The 17,541-nt window shown below is 38.6% G+C and overlaps 1 protein-coding gene across 3 annotated transcripts in view; it reads left to right on the plus strand.

The window, feature by feature from the left end:
- ints10 (integrator complex subunit 10) overlaps positions 1–17,541 on the plus strand; it is a 321,144-nt gene that overhangs the window by 188,303 nt on the left and 115,300 nt on the right. For all 3 annotated transcript variants that reach the window (XM_051927742.1, XM_051927743.1, XM_051927744.1), the window contains one exon: positions 11,175–11,328. In XM_051927742.1, coding sequence (XP_051783702.1) covers positions 11,175–11,328 — 154 coding nt within the window. The remainder of the gene's footprint in view (positions 1–11,174; positions 11,329–17,541) is intronic.

Genomic DNA, 17,541 nt, shown 5'->3' on the forward strand with positions numbered 1-17,541 from the left:
TGAATTGCGCATAGAGTGGAGATAGAGTGAATTTTATGCATTGCTACCTTCCACTCCTTTTCTAAAATGTTGAGTGTGAGATCCTTTTTCCACTGTACTCTGGCATCTTTGAAGGGAGGGACTTAAAAATGTTTTTATTTATTGCAGAAATACTGTCCGATTCCTCAAGACTGATCAATATTTCTTCTGGAATAGAAGTAGGTGGGAGGTGAGGAAAATTTGGCAGATTTTATTTAGCAAAGTTTCTAATTTTCCAAATGTTTGATTGGACTCAAGTGAGGTAATTGACTGGGCCATTCTAACAATTAGATTTTCCTTCTTTGAAACCAATTGAGAGGTTCCTTTGCTATATGTTTTGGGTTGTTTTTGTGCTGGAAGGTCCACCCACGTCTCATCCTCATCACCATAGTGGATGGCAGCAGATTCGTTTCAAGAATCTCTCGGTACATGGCCCCATTCATCGTTCCTTCAATTACATGAAGTACCATGAGATAAGAAACAGCCCCATAGCATGATGCTTCCACCTCCAAACTTCACTTTTGGTATAGTGCTTTACGGGTAATGTGCAGTGCCATTTTCTCCTCCTTAACATGTGTCTGTACTGTAGTATGATAGCCAAAAAGTTCAACTTTGCTCCAAATGTTGTGTAGCAATTTTTAAAAGAGCTTCAGCATGCCTTGTCTTCAGTAATGGAGTCTTGTGAGGTGAGTGAGCATAGAGACCATGCCGATGGAGTGCATTACCTTTTGTTTTTTCTGAACAATTGCACCTGCTGCCTCCAGGTCTTTCTGAAAGTCTTTCCAAGTGGTCCTTGGCTCTTGGGCTACTTGTCTGATTATCCATCTGACTCCCTTTTCAGAAATCTTGTGAGGAGCACCTGTGCATGGCTGGTTGCTAGTAGTGTGATGTTTCTTTCACTTGCAGATAATGGCTCCAATGGTGCTTACTGGAAGATTCAGAAGTTTTGAAATACATTTGTAACCAGTTCTATTAATATATAGTTTGCAACAATCAGGTTGTGAAGGTCTTGTAGAACACCTTGGTAGCAAAACAACCTTTTAATCACCAATAAATATATACTAGCCCAGCTGATATCAATTTGCACAGATAGGAGGTGCAATTACTTTCTAACTACTTACAGATTTCAGCTTGTTCCTTGCCTTGGTGTACTTCTTTTCCGTAGTGTGTTCAATGCTTTTTCCCTGTGTCATTCCACTTTATTACACATATCCTTATTTATGGCCTTTAATGTTGTGTATTCTTTATATTTGTGGATTTCTCATGTTAATATCAATGTCTGGTGAGAATTTCATGTGAATATCGTCATTGGAAATATATTTACTGAAAAACAAAAAATGTTGACGAGTTCCATACTTATTTTCCCCTGTCTATGTACTGTATATATGTATGTATGTATCTATCTAAATAAAGGCTTACAAGTGAAAATTGTTTGAAAAGTCACAAGCTCTGATATGGTCTTAGAAATAAAATATTCACAACACATTCAAAAGCATAAATATATATATATATATATATATATATATATATATATATATATATATATATATATATATATATATATAAAACACATATAAAACATTCACAAGGATAAACAGATATTTTTTGAAAAGTGTTATCTCAGCTTTGCTGCATATGCTAAAATACAGTATCAAAAAGGCCCTCAAAGCATAATGCATAATTAGTTACAGAGGGGATACATCAGGCCATCTTCACACCATGGCTGAGGAATTAATACTTCCCACTGCTACAGACGTGGTTGATTATAATGGTTGGAGAAAAGCCATAAAGAGTAATGTAGAAGATGCCATTGTCATGCATTACAGTCTTGTGGTAATGTGCGACCCCGTGCATTACTAGTTGAAGTTAAAGTAACGCTAAACTGAGCATTATCACTTATATGACTAAAAGTACGCCAACGTAAAAGGAGGTTGCTTACTGTTTTTGTGTTGAAGGCCCTGCTGTGGAAATGTGGGGCTGTCCCAGCACGTGCAAAATGTGAAAAGCGATGGGTCTAAGCACACATAGAGCCTGTATAATGGCCAGGATGTGCTCCCTGGCAGGTGTTCAGTCTCATTGCCAGTGTCCTCGCAGCCTGCCTGTTGTGGGCAGTTTGAGGTGTGGTACGCCTGGAAAAATAATGCTGGTGTTTGCATTTGTAAGGAAGGATGAGAAAGAGAATCCTGTATTTTAAGTAAATAAGGCTTACTTAACAAAGTGAAGTAAACCTGTGTGCTTGAGCTCAACATAGCCGTTGGTGGACTCTGGGAATCTTACGTGTGAGTGTGACCAGCAGGTGTTTAACCTTAAATAGAAAGTTGCCTGGTGTGTGTGGCATGAACTTGCCAGCGTCTACCTGGCTATGTGCATAGAGTAGCTGGGGGTGGCAGATTGGCTGGATAATCTTGCCAGTTATATTTAAGCAGTTGTCAGTGAACAGGGGTCTTCAGTGGACCTAAAGGTGAAGTAGGGTTAACACTGCTGAGCTATAGATGGAGAATTGTATTTTTTTTTTTTTTTGACCGCTTTGTAAATATTTTTTATACATACATATCTCTGAGTGATAGTTTTTGTTGGACTTATATATACATGTTTGGTTTGATTTTTCTTGTACAGTTTTTTTCTCTATACTTTCCCTTTTGAGGAGCTTCCTGAGCAAGAGATAAAGACTGAATAGTGCCTTTAAATTTGTAGTTTTTGTAAAGAGAACTGTAGGAGTGCACTGTACTTACTATAAATACATATTTTTCTGTTTTTGTTTTTATTTGCTTTTTGATGGAGTGTCAGCACTAAAGGTCTGTGAAACTACCCACCTGACACTGCTGTTTTTTTTTTTTTGTACAACCCTCTTGTAAATAAAGTTGCACCTTTTACCCTTCAGTTTTGGTCTGTGTCTCTTCTCTCCTCTGATACTGTTTGGCTTGTGAACCATCAGATATCCAAAGTGTAGGTTGGGACCACTTTCCCGCTCACAAGTTTCACAATAGGGAGAATGGCATTCTCTTATAGTTAGTATGATGTTTAAAGAACAGTGATTATTTTGCTTTACAACTGGATGAGTCTACTAACGTCTTGAACATGGTCCATCAGCTAGTAGACATCAGGTGCTGTTAGCTAACCATGCTCAAATTGAAGTACAGGAGAACACATTTTGGATAAACTTGACACTTTTTTCAAGGGTGCATGAACTTACCTGCACCAAATGTGTTGGCATTTGCAGTAAAGTTGCCAGATCAGTGTCTGGAAGTAACAATGGCATAGTGATCAATATTCAGGCAGTTGCTCCTGATGCAACTTGAACCCACTGTACAAAGGAGGGCTTTCGCTACAAACCGCATGATAGCCAGTCTAAAAGAGGTGTTGGAAAGGACTGTAATGATTGCTAACTTAATTAAAACTAGGCCACTAAATTTAAGAATATTTTCAGTTTTGTGCAATGAAATGAGAACTGATTATATACGTTTACTACTTCAACTTGAAGTGTATTGGCTTTCACAAGGTAATGTTTTAAGCCATTTTTTTAGTTAGGAGATGAGATTAAATTATTCCTTCATCTATTCCCCGCTTCAACCAACTTGCCTGACGAGCATTGTCTCTCATTCTTAGGCTACCTTTTTGATATTTTGTATTAATTAAGTGACTAAAATATCAGCATTCAGGGGTTAAGCACTAATGTTATATTTAGTGTGCATGATAAAATGAAGGCAATGATTGAAAAGCTTGCATTTTTGTCTCAATGTCTAGAGGAAAGCAGTATCTAAATTTTCGTTCTCAAAATAAATTTTTGTATGCAAAACCACTTGGCCTCGTAAACTGTGTCAAACAAGACATCAATGAGCATCTCACTTGTCTGACTATGTAGTTATATATGTACTTTCAAGCGATTAACCGTGCAAAATTTTCACAATCCTTTCAATTGTTGTGCCATGTATAAGGAACCAGAATTGAACCTTGTGGCAAACCTTTTGTAATTTGCAGATTAATGTGGATTCTGCAAGATTAATTTTTCACCCCAATACACATCTTCTACCTAAAATGAAAAGGTATACAGGACAATGCGGCAGTACATTAGTGCTGCATAAACACACGGCAGTAAAGTCATAATGCTTCGTTTCATTAGTGACAGTTAATGAAGTACAGTAATCCCTCCTCCATCGCGGGGGTTGCGTTCCAGAGCCACCTGTGAAATAAGAAAATCCGCGAAGTAGAAACCATATGTTTATATGGTTATTTTTATATTGTCATGCTTGGGTCACAGATTTGCGCAGAAACACAGGAGGTTGTAGAGCAGCTGTGCGCAACCTGCGGCCGTATGGCCGCATGCGGCCGTGGGCAAGGACTTTGGCGGCCGTGGACGTGTATATTAAAGTGTACGTAATGGCGGCCGTGCAGGTGTAGGGTCTCTGGACTCCAGCGAGTAAGGGGTCTCAACGCCGCGGAATCTTTGTCGGCCGGGTCGGTATGGTGACGCCGAAAGCCGATTTGCTTACTTGAATATTAAGTTCGGTTGAAATGGGCTGACACCCAGGAGTACATTTGAAGTCACGTGACTAGCGGCTAGCCAATATGGAACTGAGAAGGAAATGGGAGTGTACGCCTGTACGGCCTTGTGGCTAAGTCCATACACTGCCTATCACCATTAGCAAACGGTCATCATATGTGCGAAGCAGCGTTTTCCAGAATGAAATATCTGAAAAACAAGTACCGAACCCGATTGGTAGACAGCAATCTAGAGTCTGGAATACGGCTAATGGTCTCCAGCGAGTCCCCTGACTTTGCAAGTCTGTCTGCAAACATGCAAGAGCAAGGAAGCCATTAATGGCGATGTTTTCCAAACTTCCTGAAACAATTGCTGTAATGGTTTTTTGTCCTATATGACGTTTCGTAGACATTTTTTTACATATGTAGACCAGTAAATTGAATATTGTCAGATATATCATACTCTGTTTTAATGTGTAATCTGTAAATTTTTACATAAATCATAAAACATTATTAAGTTTACTTGGACTTACTGGCGGCCGTTATTAAAGTAAAAAGTCTGTAGTGCGGCCGTTATTAAAGTAAAAAGTCTGTAGTGCGGCCGTCAATAGCGGAAAGGTTGCGCATGCCTGTTGTAGAGAGACAGGAACGTTATTCAAACACTGCAAACAAACATTTGTCTCTTTTTCAAAAGTTTAAACTGTGCTCCATGACAAGACAGAGATGACAGTTCTGTCTCACAATTAAAAGAATGCAAACATATCTTCCTCTTCAAGGAGTGCGCATCAGGAGCACAGGCTGTCAGAAACAGAGAGGAAAGCAAACAAATCAATAGGGCTGTTTGGCTTTTAAGTATGCGAAGCACCGCCGGTACAAAGCTGTTGAAGGCGGCAGCTCACACCCCCTCCGTCAGGAGCAGGGTGAGAGAGAGAGACAGAGAAAAACAAAACAGTGAAAAATCAATACGTGCCCTTTGAGCTTTTAAGTATGTGAAGCACCGTGCAGCATGTCGCTTCACGAAGCAGCTGCACACAGAAGGTAGCAACGTGAAGATAATCTTTCAGCATTTTTAGACGAGCGTCTGTATCGTCTAGGTGTGCGAACAGCCCCCCTGCTCACACCCCCTACGTCAGGATCAGAGAAAGTCAGCGCAAGAGAGACAGAGAAAAGTAAGTTGGGTAGCTTCTCAGCCATCTGCCAATAGCGTCCCTTGTATGAAATCAGCTGGGCAAACCAACTGAGGAAGCATGTACCAGAAATTAAAAGACCCATTGTCTTCAGAAATCCGCGAACCAGCAAAAAATCCGCGATATATATTTAAATATGCTTACATATAAAATCCGCGATAGAGTGAAGCCGCGAAAGGTGAAGCGCGATATAGTGAGGAGTCACTGTAGTTTTCATTACATGAGAGGATTGATGTGGAAATGGATAATGAAAAGAGTGGGACGCAGAGATGAGAGAAAGTGTTACTGTGGTTAATATGTAAGAATGCAGATTATGATTACTTGTAAACTATTTGTTTTTGTAAATAAAAAAGATCACAATGAGTAGTACTTGTAGTTGAAGGTTTTAAAGGTGGAGTGTATGTTAAGTGAAAGAGGAGAAGTGGTAATTAGAAATGTCCAACTGTTAACTTTAAATACTTCTTGCAGAGCTTAGTCAATAGCAAAGTGGAGCAACATCAAATCAGCACAGGAAGTTAAGTATAAAAAAAAAAAACCTCACACACTGGCAGTGTCGGCCCTGTTGTCTGTTAAATTTATCTTTCATAATTTTGTTTATTTTACAGCACATTATTATGCTGTCCCATCAACAACTTTTTTTTTCATCATTAATATTAAGATACAGATTGAATAAGGCAGAATTTAAATATCTGCGTTTTTTAGTTGATTTTAAATTATATTAATATATTCTTGTTTTCCTTCGTGTGTGTATTTATATATAAATGTTAAATATCTGCGTTTTTTAATTTGATTTCAAATTATATTAATACATTTTTGTTTTTCTTTGTATGTGCACTTATATATAAATGTGTGTATGTGTGTGTGTATACATATATATGAGACCCTGGCCGCTGACCTGGCTTTGCACTCTGTCTTGTCTCCAAGGAAGCCTGTCTCTTCTTTTAATCTGAGGAAGGAGCTAATGCAGGATAAAGTCAGCGTCACCTTTTGCTTGCTATGTTTGTTTGTGCTGAAGTGACAGTTCCCGTTAGAAAATGCATTTGATTGTTGCTGTCTTCACAACAATAAAGTTGACTTTAGGAAGCCTGTACTTGACTCCTTCTCTCAGAGGGGCTACCATAGTCTGGTTTCTACTCCTGTACAGCCATCACATCTCCATGCCACTGGGGAGGACCCTCCAACCAACGGTCACGCAGAAGACGCCTTCAAGGAAATTCCGCAGCCGGCACCAACCACAGGTGCTTTCTCAGTGACCAGTCTGGACATCTGGCTAGGGAGTGTTGCCTCCCACCTGCTCAGTCTCTGGAGATTGGCTTGGCCAAGGTTTGTTGCTCTCATGCTTTCTTGAAAAAGGATAACTTTAAAGTCTTGACTCCGGACAATGGTGGACATCAAAATCAAACAGCTGCAAGGTAATGAACTACCTAATGAGCCAGGAGTTCATATTTTTCTCCCTGTAGTGCCACTGGACCAGAGCGTGGTCAGTCACCAGGGTATACTACCTACCCCACAAGTATTGACAGAGTGCCTCTACTGCCCACTCAATTGCCATTCTTTCTCAATTGTCGAATAATGACGCTCCCTGGGAAGCAATTTCCTGCTCAGAAACGTGATGAGAGGGTTCTTCCCCATCAAAACTCTGAGACAGTACAGCCCCCAAACCAATTGCACTCGCTTCCATCTGTAGAATGAACTTGTTAGAAAAATCCGGATTCCTCAGGACTGGGTATGAAGACAAAGCGGTTTTCATGTCAGAGAAGGATCTTTCACAATCATTGGACCAAACAATGCTGCGATTCTTTCCATGCTTTGTCAGGTCAGTGAGAGGGGTGTAATGTGCAGAATACAGAATTAACCTCCTGTAATAACCAGTGAGTCTGAGGAAAGCACAAACCTGATTATGTGTTTCTGGACGCACACAAGGGCCTCACCCTCCTTGTTCAACTGAGGTCTGATCAATATACCCAATTTATACTTCTTAGGATTAGCTGTCAACCCAGCCTGCCTCAAGCTATCAAGCACTGCTCATAGGCGGTTGAGATGCAACTTTTAGTCATTACTGAAAATGACCACATCATTCAGCCTCTGAATACTTAGGATGGGACCACAAAATCTGATCCATCATACACTGGAATGTTAAAGGTGCCCCATGATGACCAAATGGAACCCTAGTGAATTCAAACAACCCGCCTGGGTTGGCGAATGCAGCCTTTCAACAACTGGATTTCTCAAGAATTACCTGCCAGTACCCATTTGTGAGATGTAGGGTGGAAGTACAGTATACGAGGCTTGTCCCGAGTTTCTCTAGCAAGTCATCAATATGTGGCATCAGGTACGCCTTAAATTTGGAAATCTTATTCAGTCATTTAACAAAACTGAACAGAACAATCTAGTTTTGATATCAGAACAATTGGACTGCACCATTCACTTTCTCTCTCGAAAATCACACCCAATTTGAGCATCTGCTTCACCTCTTCATGTACCACATCCCTCTTTGATTCTGGTATACGATACAAGCGCATCTATACCTTAACACCTGGTTTAGTCACAATCTTGTTTTTTGCAAGTGCCGTCCAGCCATTCAGGGACGAAAAGACATCCAAATTCCTTCTGATCAGTGACAACAATTCATCCTTCTTAGTGTCTGTCAAATCATCACCAATAGCAACCTCAGTCTGAGAGATTTCAGCTGTAGTGGCACTTGGTGCCACTGCCCACCTGCCAAGTTGTTTTGCCTGCCTAAAGTAAAGTTATCTCTGATGGAGAATTGCAGGAATCATCAGGTAGAGGGGTCTTTTCATCTGATTGGCAGGCCCAGCACTGACTGAATAAGGGGAGGCAGCTTGATGGCCAAGGTCTCCAGGACTCTGAACAAATCCAAACCATACTATGTGATATCATCTAGTATTGAATTCTGCTCTGTACTTATAAGATTTCTATTGCATTATTATATTGAATTGAGGATTACTTGTATTCTGTTCTGTGTATTGTACTGTATTTACCTCTTTTTTTTTTTTTTGACACCCACTGCACGCCCAACCTACCTGGAAAAGGGTCTGTCTTTGAACTGCCTTTCCCAAGGTTTCTTCCATTTTTTCCCCCCTACAGGGGTTTTTTTGGGAGTCCAGGCTGGGGGGGGCTGTCAAACGGCAGGACCTGTTTAAGCCCCTTGTGGCACTTCTTGTGTGACTTTGGGCTATATAAAAATAAACTGTATTTTATTGTAGTGGCCAACACCGCCTTAGGATTATGCCATTCCTTCAAAAGATTAACATATAGGATCTGAACCTTATGGTTCACTGGGCCCATTCTTTCCTCCACCACTTCAGGACCAAGCCATTTCGCCAGAAACGTATGCGGGGCAGTTGGGATGAAAACAAGAACCCTATCACCCTTTTTTGAATTTTTAAAATCCGCTTTACTATTAGCGAACACAACTTGATAGCCGAGGCAAGACTAACAAAACTCCACATCTCTGCCCAAGTTCAGCCAATAAAACTGTTTTGAATTGCGATCGCTCGTCTTCCTCATGTCAAGATGACCTCCCAGGATGTTTGTGAGCAATTTTCAATACTGTCTCTCTATGACTGCTCGAGACCACAAACTGTTCAATCAGTGACCCAGCAATGCAATCGGAAATCACTTGATACAAGAAACCGTTCTTAACTAAAAAGTGTAGAATTTTGAAACCAGGGCTCTCCCACTCTTCATAGTATCAATCATCTGTGGCATGTGCATGTTTAAATGCAAAGTCTAAGCTGCTGTCAGTTTTTTTGTTAGCATGCAAACTCCAGCTGTGTGTCAGCCAATGTGACACAATGCTGCATCTGTTTCTGAGGCAGGAGTTAGAAATAGTGACTGATATTAATACTTATCCTAGATAATAAACTTAATTGGAATATTTAAAAAAAAAACAAATACTCTACATGTTTTCCCTGTAAACTCGTACATTTAAAGTATACAAGGATGTTATGTTGATTGCAGTGTGATCCATTCAGTCATCACTTTCAGCTTAATTGCCTGGGTTGTCTGATTAATCAAAATTTAAAAAAAGCTCCATCAGATTACCAGACATTAAGCAATAGGTATTGGGGCTGCCATAAGTGATTAGGTAAGTGTGTGTCAGATGGGGCTGTTACACACAAAATTAGTAAAACAAGTAAATTAGGGAGGATAGTCACTTTAAAATCCCATACAAATTGCTCAAAGAAATTCCTCTCTTCCTAGTGCCTTATGTCCTTTTAATACAGCATATTGGAGATAATAAAAATGTCCAAAAGCGTAGACTTTTTCATATGTATCATGAAACTATTAGAAATGGTTAGCAAAGAATTTGTTTTCAAATGATGTAAATATTTTAGAATGTCTGTGTGTTTAACCTTTCTTTGTGTCTGTTCATTGGATGCAACTGAAAAGGTAAATTTCAGGTATTCTTGTTTAAATATGACTAAATAAAAACCATGAACCTATTGAAATTTATTTTCTAATGCATGTAATAATAACATTTAATGAGTTCTACATTCCAACAAGTGAAATGGCATAAACATTAGCACTACTGCTAAAAAAACAAATAGCAAATGACTTGTAATTGTAGCAACAGATAAACAGTAACTTAATAAAGGAAATGTTAAATAGTAGATAATCAATATATTTATATAAGTTGTTTTCTATCCTCCTGGTAGTTACTGTGTTTGGCATTAATGTATGTGATACACCATCTACTGGAATTTATTTTGGAATGCATATAATAATAAAATACATTGCACTTTTAGCTTTAACTTATACGTTGTTTAGTAATCAATGTACTGTATGTGTGAAATTCAAATTTGTGAAATCTAAAGTGTCATCTGTCAACAGTACATAGATTAAAAGACAGAGTTGTTACCATAAGAGCCAAATTTGTCTATTTTATTTGTAAACTTTGTAAGCATTTTAATCTTGTACTTTCTGGATAATCATCTTTAGAACATATTATATATTATTAAAATTGTCTCTTGTGGTAAGGTCTTATATTTTATGGCAAATATATTAGAAGTAAACATCTTGTTTATATGTTTCAATGGTTAAAGGAAATTTATTTACTTTTGTATTTTTTTAATGGTCATTCAACAATGAGCCTACAGAATTGTTAATTACAATAAACAGGTAACACCTGTTGTCTCTAGTTGGCTTCTTCGCATCTGGTTTTGCAGGAGTTTTAATGTAAAACATTTTGAGAAAGACATGAAACATGAAATTGGTGAACAGTATCAGCACTAAAAAATAAAAACCTGATCAGAGTATCCTTTATTGATTTTTCAATAAAGATTTGATAAAATAAGATATTAAAAATTGATATTGCTTATCTGTTTATTCATGCCATTATAATATGGTCTGAAGATTGCTAAGTTGTGAATATATTTGTTCAGTTGATTGTCACTAATTGTTATTCATTTTATATTGTATATAGCTTATCAGTCATTTTTCCTAATATTCTTTTCTCATCCATAGAGTTCAGATGATGAAGAATGTTCTATAAAGTTACGGGGTCGTCATATTCTTGTAAGCAAAACTGAATTTCCTGACTCTGCAGAAATGTTGGAGTGCTTCAGAATCGCCCGTGAGAGCTGGGAACTACTACACACACAGGATGCCTTAGAGAATGGTACATATTGACTAAAATGACTGTGGGTTTATTGTTGTTTTGCTTTGCAAGTAGTTACCAATAGTTTAGTTGGCTTGTTATTTTACATGTTGGTGTTCACTAGCAGGTAATAATTGCAGATTCAGTTTGAGTTAAAATAACACACAACCTCTATACTCCCAAGTGCCTGTTGTTAATCCAATACTCCTGTGTCTTCTCTTTGCAGTATGCTACTCTTTTTGAAATGTTTATATATAGCCTCATGGATCTCACTGTTCTCACAAAGGGCACTGGATGCTTACCCTCACTGTTGATTGGCTTTTAACACTAGAATCTCTGAAGCCTACGAAAATATTGGTAATGCTGGGCTACCTTAAATTCCCTTGCACCTCCTCATTTTGCAAATGTATCAATCAGCACAAGTAGCCTGCTATTACATCCCCCACTGAGGCAGCTGAAGTCAAGTGAAATGCAAAATTATCACACCTGAAGTCTCTTTCTCTGGGAGTTAGGTGTCTAGAATTGTATAGGATAAATAATATATCATTATTTGCAATACATACATTTCATGTGTGTTCTGTGTTTACAGCAATCTGTGTAAATGTAGGATGCAAAAATGTACACCGGGTGTTGCAGACTCAAATCAAATGTATTTTTTTTATAATGTAATAGCAACTCACTACTCAAAATGATAAATGAGGGGAGGACCCGGGATTGAACCTGCAAGCTCTTGATTATAAGACAGGAGTTCTTACTTCTGCACCAGCCAAGGTGACATGTTTACTTTGTGTCGATTGACATTTGGGCTTTGATTTTTACACATCGACAGCAACATGTGAATTGAATAATTTCTTTTTCCTCAGTTATATTCTTAAGTAAAAGCGCACTTGTTGTGTTATACCTTTTCTGAAAGTAATTTGATATGTGAACTTCAGTCTTCACCCATTATACACTTCACGTCAGCATTTCAGCAATATTATTATAACATGATAAAAGTTCCTGTTTTGGTTATGTGTTCAACATTTCTTGCCTTGCATTTCCTTATCATCCTACATTTACACAGATCATTGTAGACACGGAACACACATGAAATTTATGTTTATCACTAGACATTAAGCCCATTACAATAACGGGCGCTAGAACAGTAGTCCATAAACATTATTAGGAACAGTCCATATTAAATGGCAAGGGACCTTTTACCTCATTAAATTTTTTCCCGTAAAATGCCTATAATTTTCTCTGACAGTAATACTGGCTTTTCTGTCCGTAATATGCGTTTAATTTTCTGTCACAACAGTGGGCAATCAGCAGATTCTCCCCAGCAACTGATGTAATGTGCGCGAAAATAAATCTACTTTTAAAAGTCATCATATTGTAATATCATGAAAATTTGTATATTTAGAAAAACCCCTTCAACAACTGACACTTTACACTTTACTAGGCCAAAGTTCTTAAATCGCAAATCTGACATCCTCAGAGTGAACACTTGCACAACAATGGGGAAGCTGGTCTCCGTGTCTCAGTACCCGATTGGATTTTTCGTGTTTTATGTTTTAGGTCTTACCTCATTTACCGAAATCCGATTGGATCTGCCGCGCGATATGTTATAGGTCCCGCCCTCTCTTGTCTTGTGTGACACGTCAGGTGGCCTTTGAAGCATCTGCTTTGAAGCATCGCACCATGCCCACGCATGCGCACTTCACCAGAAGACACACACACACGGACACTGGATGCACGCAGGGGTTTTATTAAAGAGGATTGATTTACCTTATATAATTCCAGACACCTAACTCCCAGATAAAGAGTCTTTAGCTATGAGAATTTTGGTTTGAGTTGACTTCAGCTGCCTCAGTGGGGGATGGGATAGCAGGCTGCTTGTGCTGATTGACACATTTGCAAAATAAAGATGCTGATGAGGAGGAGCAAGGGAATTTAAGGTGGTTTGGCATTACAGATATTTTTGTAGGTTTCAGGGATTCTCGTGTTAAAACATGCCATGCATGAAATTTATCTGCACATGGGTTCTGCTGATGTGGTTTTGAAGTGGCTTCACCAATTCTAACATTAAATGCAGGTGAATGGTAAAGACCTATTGTAACCCAAGTGTGTATTATCATCTTGCAAGTGGGCACTATATGCCTTTTATGTTAATATCACTGAAGCATATACCCTCTCATATCTCTTCCTGAACTCTACAGAGTGTAATTAATTAATTATCTGTTCTGTGCAACACTACACTAGTTTTGTCAAAACACATTGTCAGCAGACAAACATCCAAGACTATCATTAGCATCATGTTTGGCTGATACCATGATTTGTACTTCCAATGTGTGTCATATTGAATACTTTGAAACATTTTGTTTGTATTTTCCTCTCAATTTCGTATCATCACACATTTTCTTTGTGATCCATAGAAATGAATTTAACACTAGAATTACCAAAGCCTACGAAAAAGTGAAAAAAAACGCTAACTTTTACAAGTACTATAAATTTTCACTGGCTCTTACAGACGCAAATGAAATGTATGTTTTTATTGTATGATATTAACAATAAGAGCAGCTCACTACACAAAACTGTAAATTTGCGAGGCAGCCAGAATCGAACCAGCGGCTTCTTGATTACAAGTCCTGCAGTTCTTACCACTACACCACGGAAGCTGTCGTATTATACTTGCACCTTTTGTGAAAGTATTTATTTGATATGTGGATGTTTCCATTTTAACAATGTGTTGTGAAAAAGGCACTATATAGGTGCCCGACCCAGCACAAAGAGACAGGGAGGCACGCGTCTTTCTCATGTCCCACAAGCACAGCACAGTCCTAAAAGTACAAAGTAAATACACCAAAACAAAACACACTGGTCTTCACCACCACTCCTCCCTACAAGCGTTGTCCTCCTCCTCCTCCCGTCTCTGGCTTCCAGAGTGGTGGCTGCTGGCTCCTTATATAGCCCACCCGGAAGTGCTTCAGGTGATAATTAACCTCGTTAAGCCATGCAGCTCCCCTGGTGGTGGCCACAGAGTTCAACAAGGCTGAGCTCTGAAGTCCCATGCCTGTGTCGTCAATGCAACCCAGGGGGGCTGCCACCAAGCGTTCCGGGGGAAGTAGTGTGTAGCCCCAGGCAGTTCCCCCAGACCAATTGTCGAGGCGCGTAAATACAGGAAGGACAGTCCTTTTGTGTGTGGGAACTGTTAACATTTGAATCTCATGATTGCATATAGCACAGAACTGACCTCTCTGTACTATTCTTTCCTCTGCATGTCCTGGAGTACAAAAGAAACAGCACTGTGCACCAAAGTGAGGAGACTGCATGGGCAATGTTGAAAAAAAAAAAATGCGGTCACTGATTACAAGCGCAAGAAGGCGTGCAAATGAATATGAGTAATGTTGCATCAGTACCACAATATTTTCTGAAATGTACTATACAGGTCATAAAAGGAGTTATTCCAAATATCATATATACCTGTGTCTCATTTATATGTCAGTGCAGCTTTGACATCATGGACCATAAGGTGCATACTAATTCAGCATGAGCAGGAACACTCAATAGAACTGAATAAAAAAAAAAATTAAGTGACGGTGAGATACGAAGAAGGCAGATTCACCAGCGTTTGTGTGTCAGCTTTTATCCATCCAGATCAGAGAATTTCCAATTCGATTGTTTCAAAACACCACTCACATCTAGTTATTCCCAGTTTCAGATAAAAAGTAACCACGTCAGATCTAGGGTGGGGGAGGCGTGGTGTTCTATCGCGATTGTGACTGAGAGAATAAAAGTGGGGAAAAAAAAAAAAAAAAACGCTAACTTTTACAAGTACTATAAATTTACACCGGCTGTTACAGACACAAATAAAATGTATGTTTTTATTGTATAATATTAACAATAAGAGTAGCTCACTACTCAAAATGATAAATTTGTCAGGGAGCTGGTTTCGAACTTATGACCTATAGATTATAAATTGGCAGTTCTAACCACAGCACCACAGAAGCTGTCGTATTGTACTTGCACCTTTTCTGAAAGTGTTTATTTGATATTTGGCCTTCAGCCTTCACACATTATATAGTTCATGTCAACATTTTGTCATTTATTACTAAAACATGAAAAGCGTTTCTGTTTTAAAGATGTGTTTACATAGATTGTTGTAGAAAAAAAACACATCAAATTATTTCCCCTTACAATTCTGGGTAGCTCACTCCCAGATAATCAATCAAGGCAGGAACTGGGAGAACTTGCCTGTTCTGAGGCGGTGGGGGTGGTGGTATAACGGGCTGTTTGCTGCTTGGGCTTATCGACACATTTAGAAGACAAAAGACGCTGACGGAGAGGTGCGAAGGGATTTAAGGTGGGCCGGATTTATGAGTTTTTTTTGTAGGCTCTGGTAATTCTAGTGTTAAGTGGAGAAATGTAGTCCTAGTAATCCAGTTAACATGAGATTTAAGGTGTAGTTTATAGTCCATGATTACACCTAAATTATTTACCTCCTCCTTGACTTTGAATGCTTAGATTAATGGTACAACTATATCCATTATTTCTTTTAAAAATTTGTTGCCTACATTGAGATGTCACAAGACATAATACTTCTGTACCAAATTGATACTAAATGCCAAAAATATAAAGGTACTTGAATTTTTAGAATATCAGTAGTACCGAGTGAAAGTCAGTCCTGAGTGAGTGCAAGTAAATGTATTACTTCAGAAGACACAATGATACAGGAGTAAAAACTACACATAAAAATAGCTCACAGTGAGACACCACCACAATAACACATCTCTATAGGAAAAGAGCAGCTTTCATGCATTATATTCGAGGCAGGAGAATTTCAGTGCCTTATTGCTAAAATCATGCTAATCCTTTAATATATATATATATCTATACTAATAAAAGGCAAAGCCCTCACTGACTCACTCACTCACTGACTCACTCATCACTAATTCTCCAACTTCCCGTGTAGGTGGAAGGCTGAAATTTGGCAGGCTCATTCCTTACAGCTTACTTACAAAAGTTAGGCAGGTTTCATTTTGAAATTCTACGCATAATGGTCATAACTGGAACCTCTTTTTTTGTCCATATACTGTAATAGAGTGCAGCTCAATGGCCGTGGGAGGCGGAGTTGCGTATCACGTCATCACGCCTCCCACATAATCACGTGAACTGACTGTGAACGCAGTACGTACAAAACAAGGAAGAGCCCCAAAGAGCGCTGAAGAAAACATTCATTACACAATTGAGAAGGCAGCGAAACAATAAGAAGCGAGCGAGTGACGCATACAAGCATATTCATAAGTGCAGCTACTGCGGAAACAAAGCACAGTGTAAACCGTAAGTTTAAATTAAGTTTATAGAAACGCTCCCGCTGTCGTTTGCAATACCATATTCGCGACATACAAGTTTAATGAGAAGACACGAGGTATAAACGAGACTTTGGATCACTTTGTAACGGAGTTAAAATTGCTGTAGTGAGAAACTTTTAAGTGCCGGGTCTTAGCTAACATTAAATAGTTCATAGACCTACAAAAGGTTGCCATTGATTTGAGGCAAGATTGCTTTTCTCCTGTACAACTATACATTGCATTCTCAACAGTAAGCTTGCACGGCTTGGTCATATTACAACCGGAGTGCTGAACTAACAATGTGGTATACAAACAGAACTATAACAATCGTGATAAACGAACAATAAAACAGCAGAAAACCCGTGGATTAAATAAAAAGGCTGCTTCCTTGGCAAAGCAAGGAAAAAGGATGACCTTATATGGCATTCGTTTATAAAACAGCAGAGAAGCTGTGTAAAGTCTGCTTCACAAAAAAACAGCAGAGCGCCTTATATGAGCAGGCAGTCAGCTAAAGAAGGGAATCAATAAATAACTATAATCGTAATAAACGAACAAAAAATAGCGTAGAATCCGCGGACTACATAAAGGAAATGGGTACCTGAACAGAAAAGTGAGTCTCAAATAGCTACACAATAACTATAACAATCGTAATAAACGAACAATAAAACAATACAGAACCGCTAAGCAAGGAGAAAGGACGGCCTTATATGGCATTCGTTTATAAAACAGCGGAGAGGCTGTGTAAAGGCAGCTTCACAAAAAAAAATATATATATATATAGATATGTATATATATATGTAGATATGTATATATATGTGTGTATATATATATATGTAGATATGTAAATATGTATATGTATATATATGTGTCTGTATGTGTATATATATATGTATGTGTGTATGTA

Source organism: Erpetoichthys calabaricus, chromosome 5 (genome assembly GCF_900747795.2).
Source record: "Erpetoichthys calabaricus chromosome 5, fErpCal1.3, whole genome shotgun sequence".
In the NCBI taxonomy this organism is placed as follows: Eukaryota; Metazoa; Chordata; class Cladistia; order Polypteriformes; family Polypteridae; genus Erpetoichthys; species Erpetoichthys calabaricus.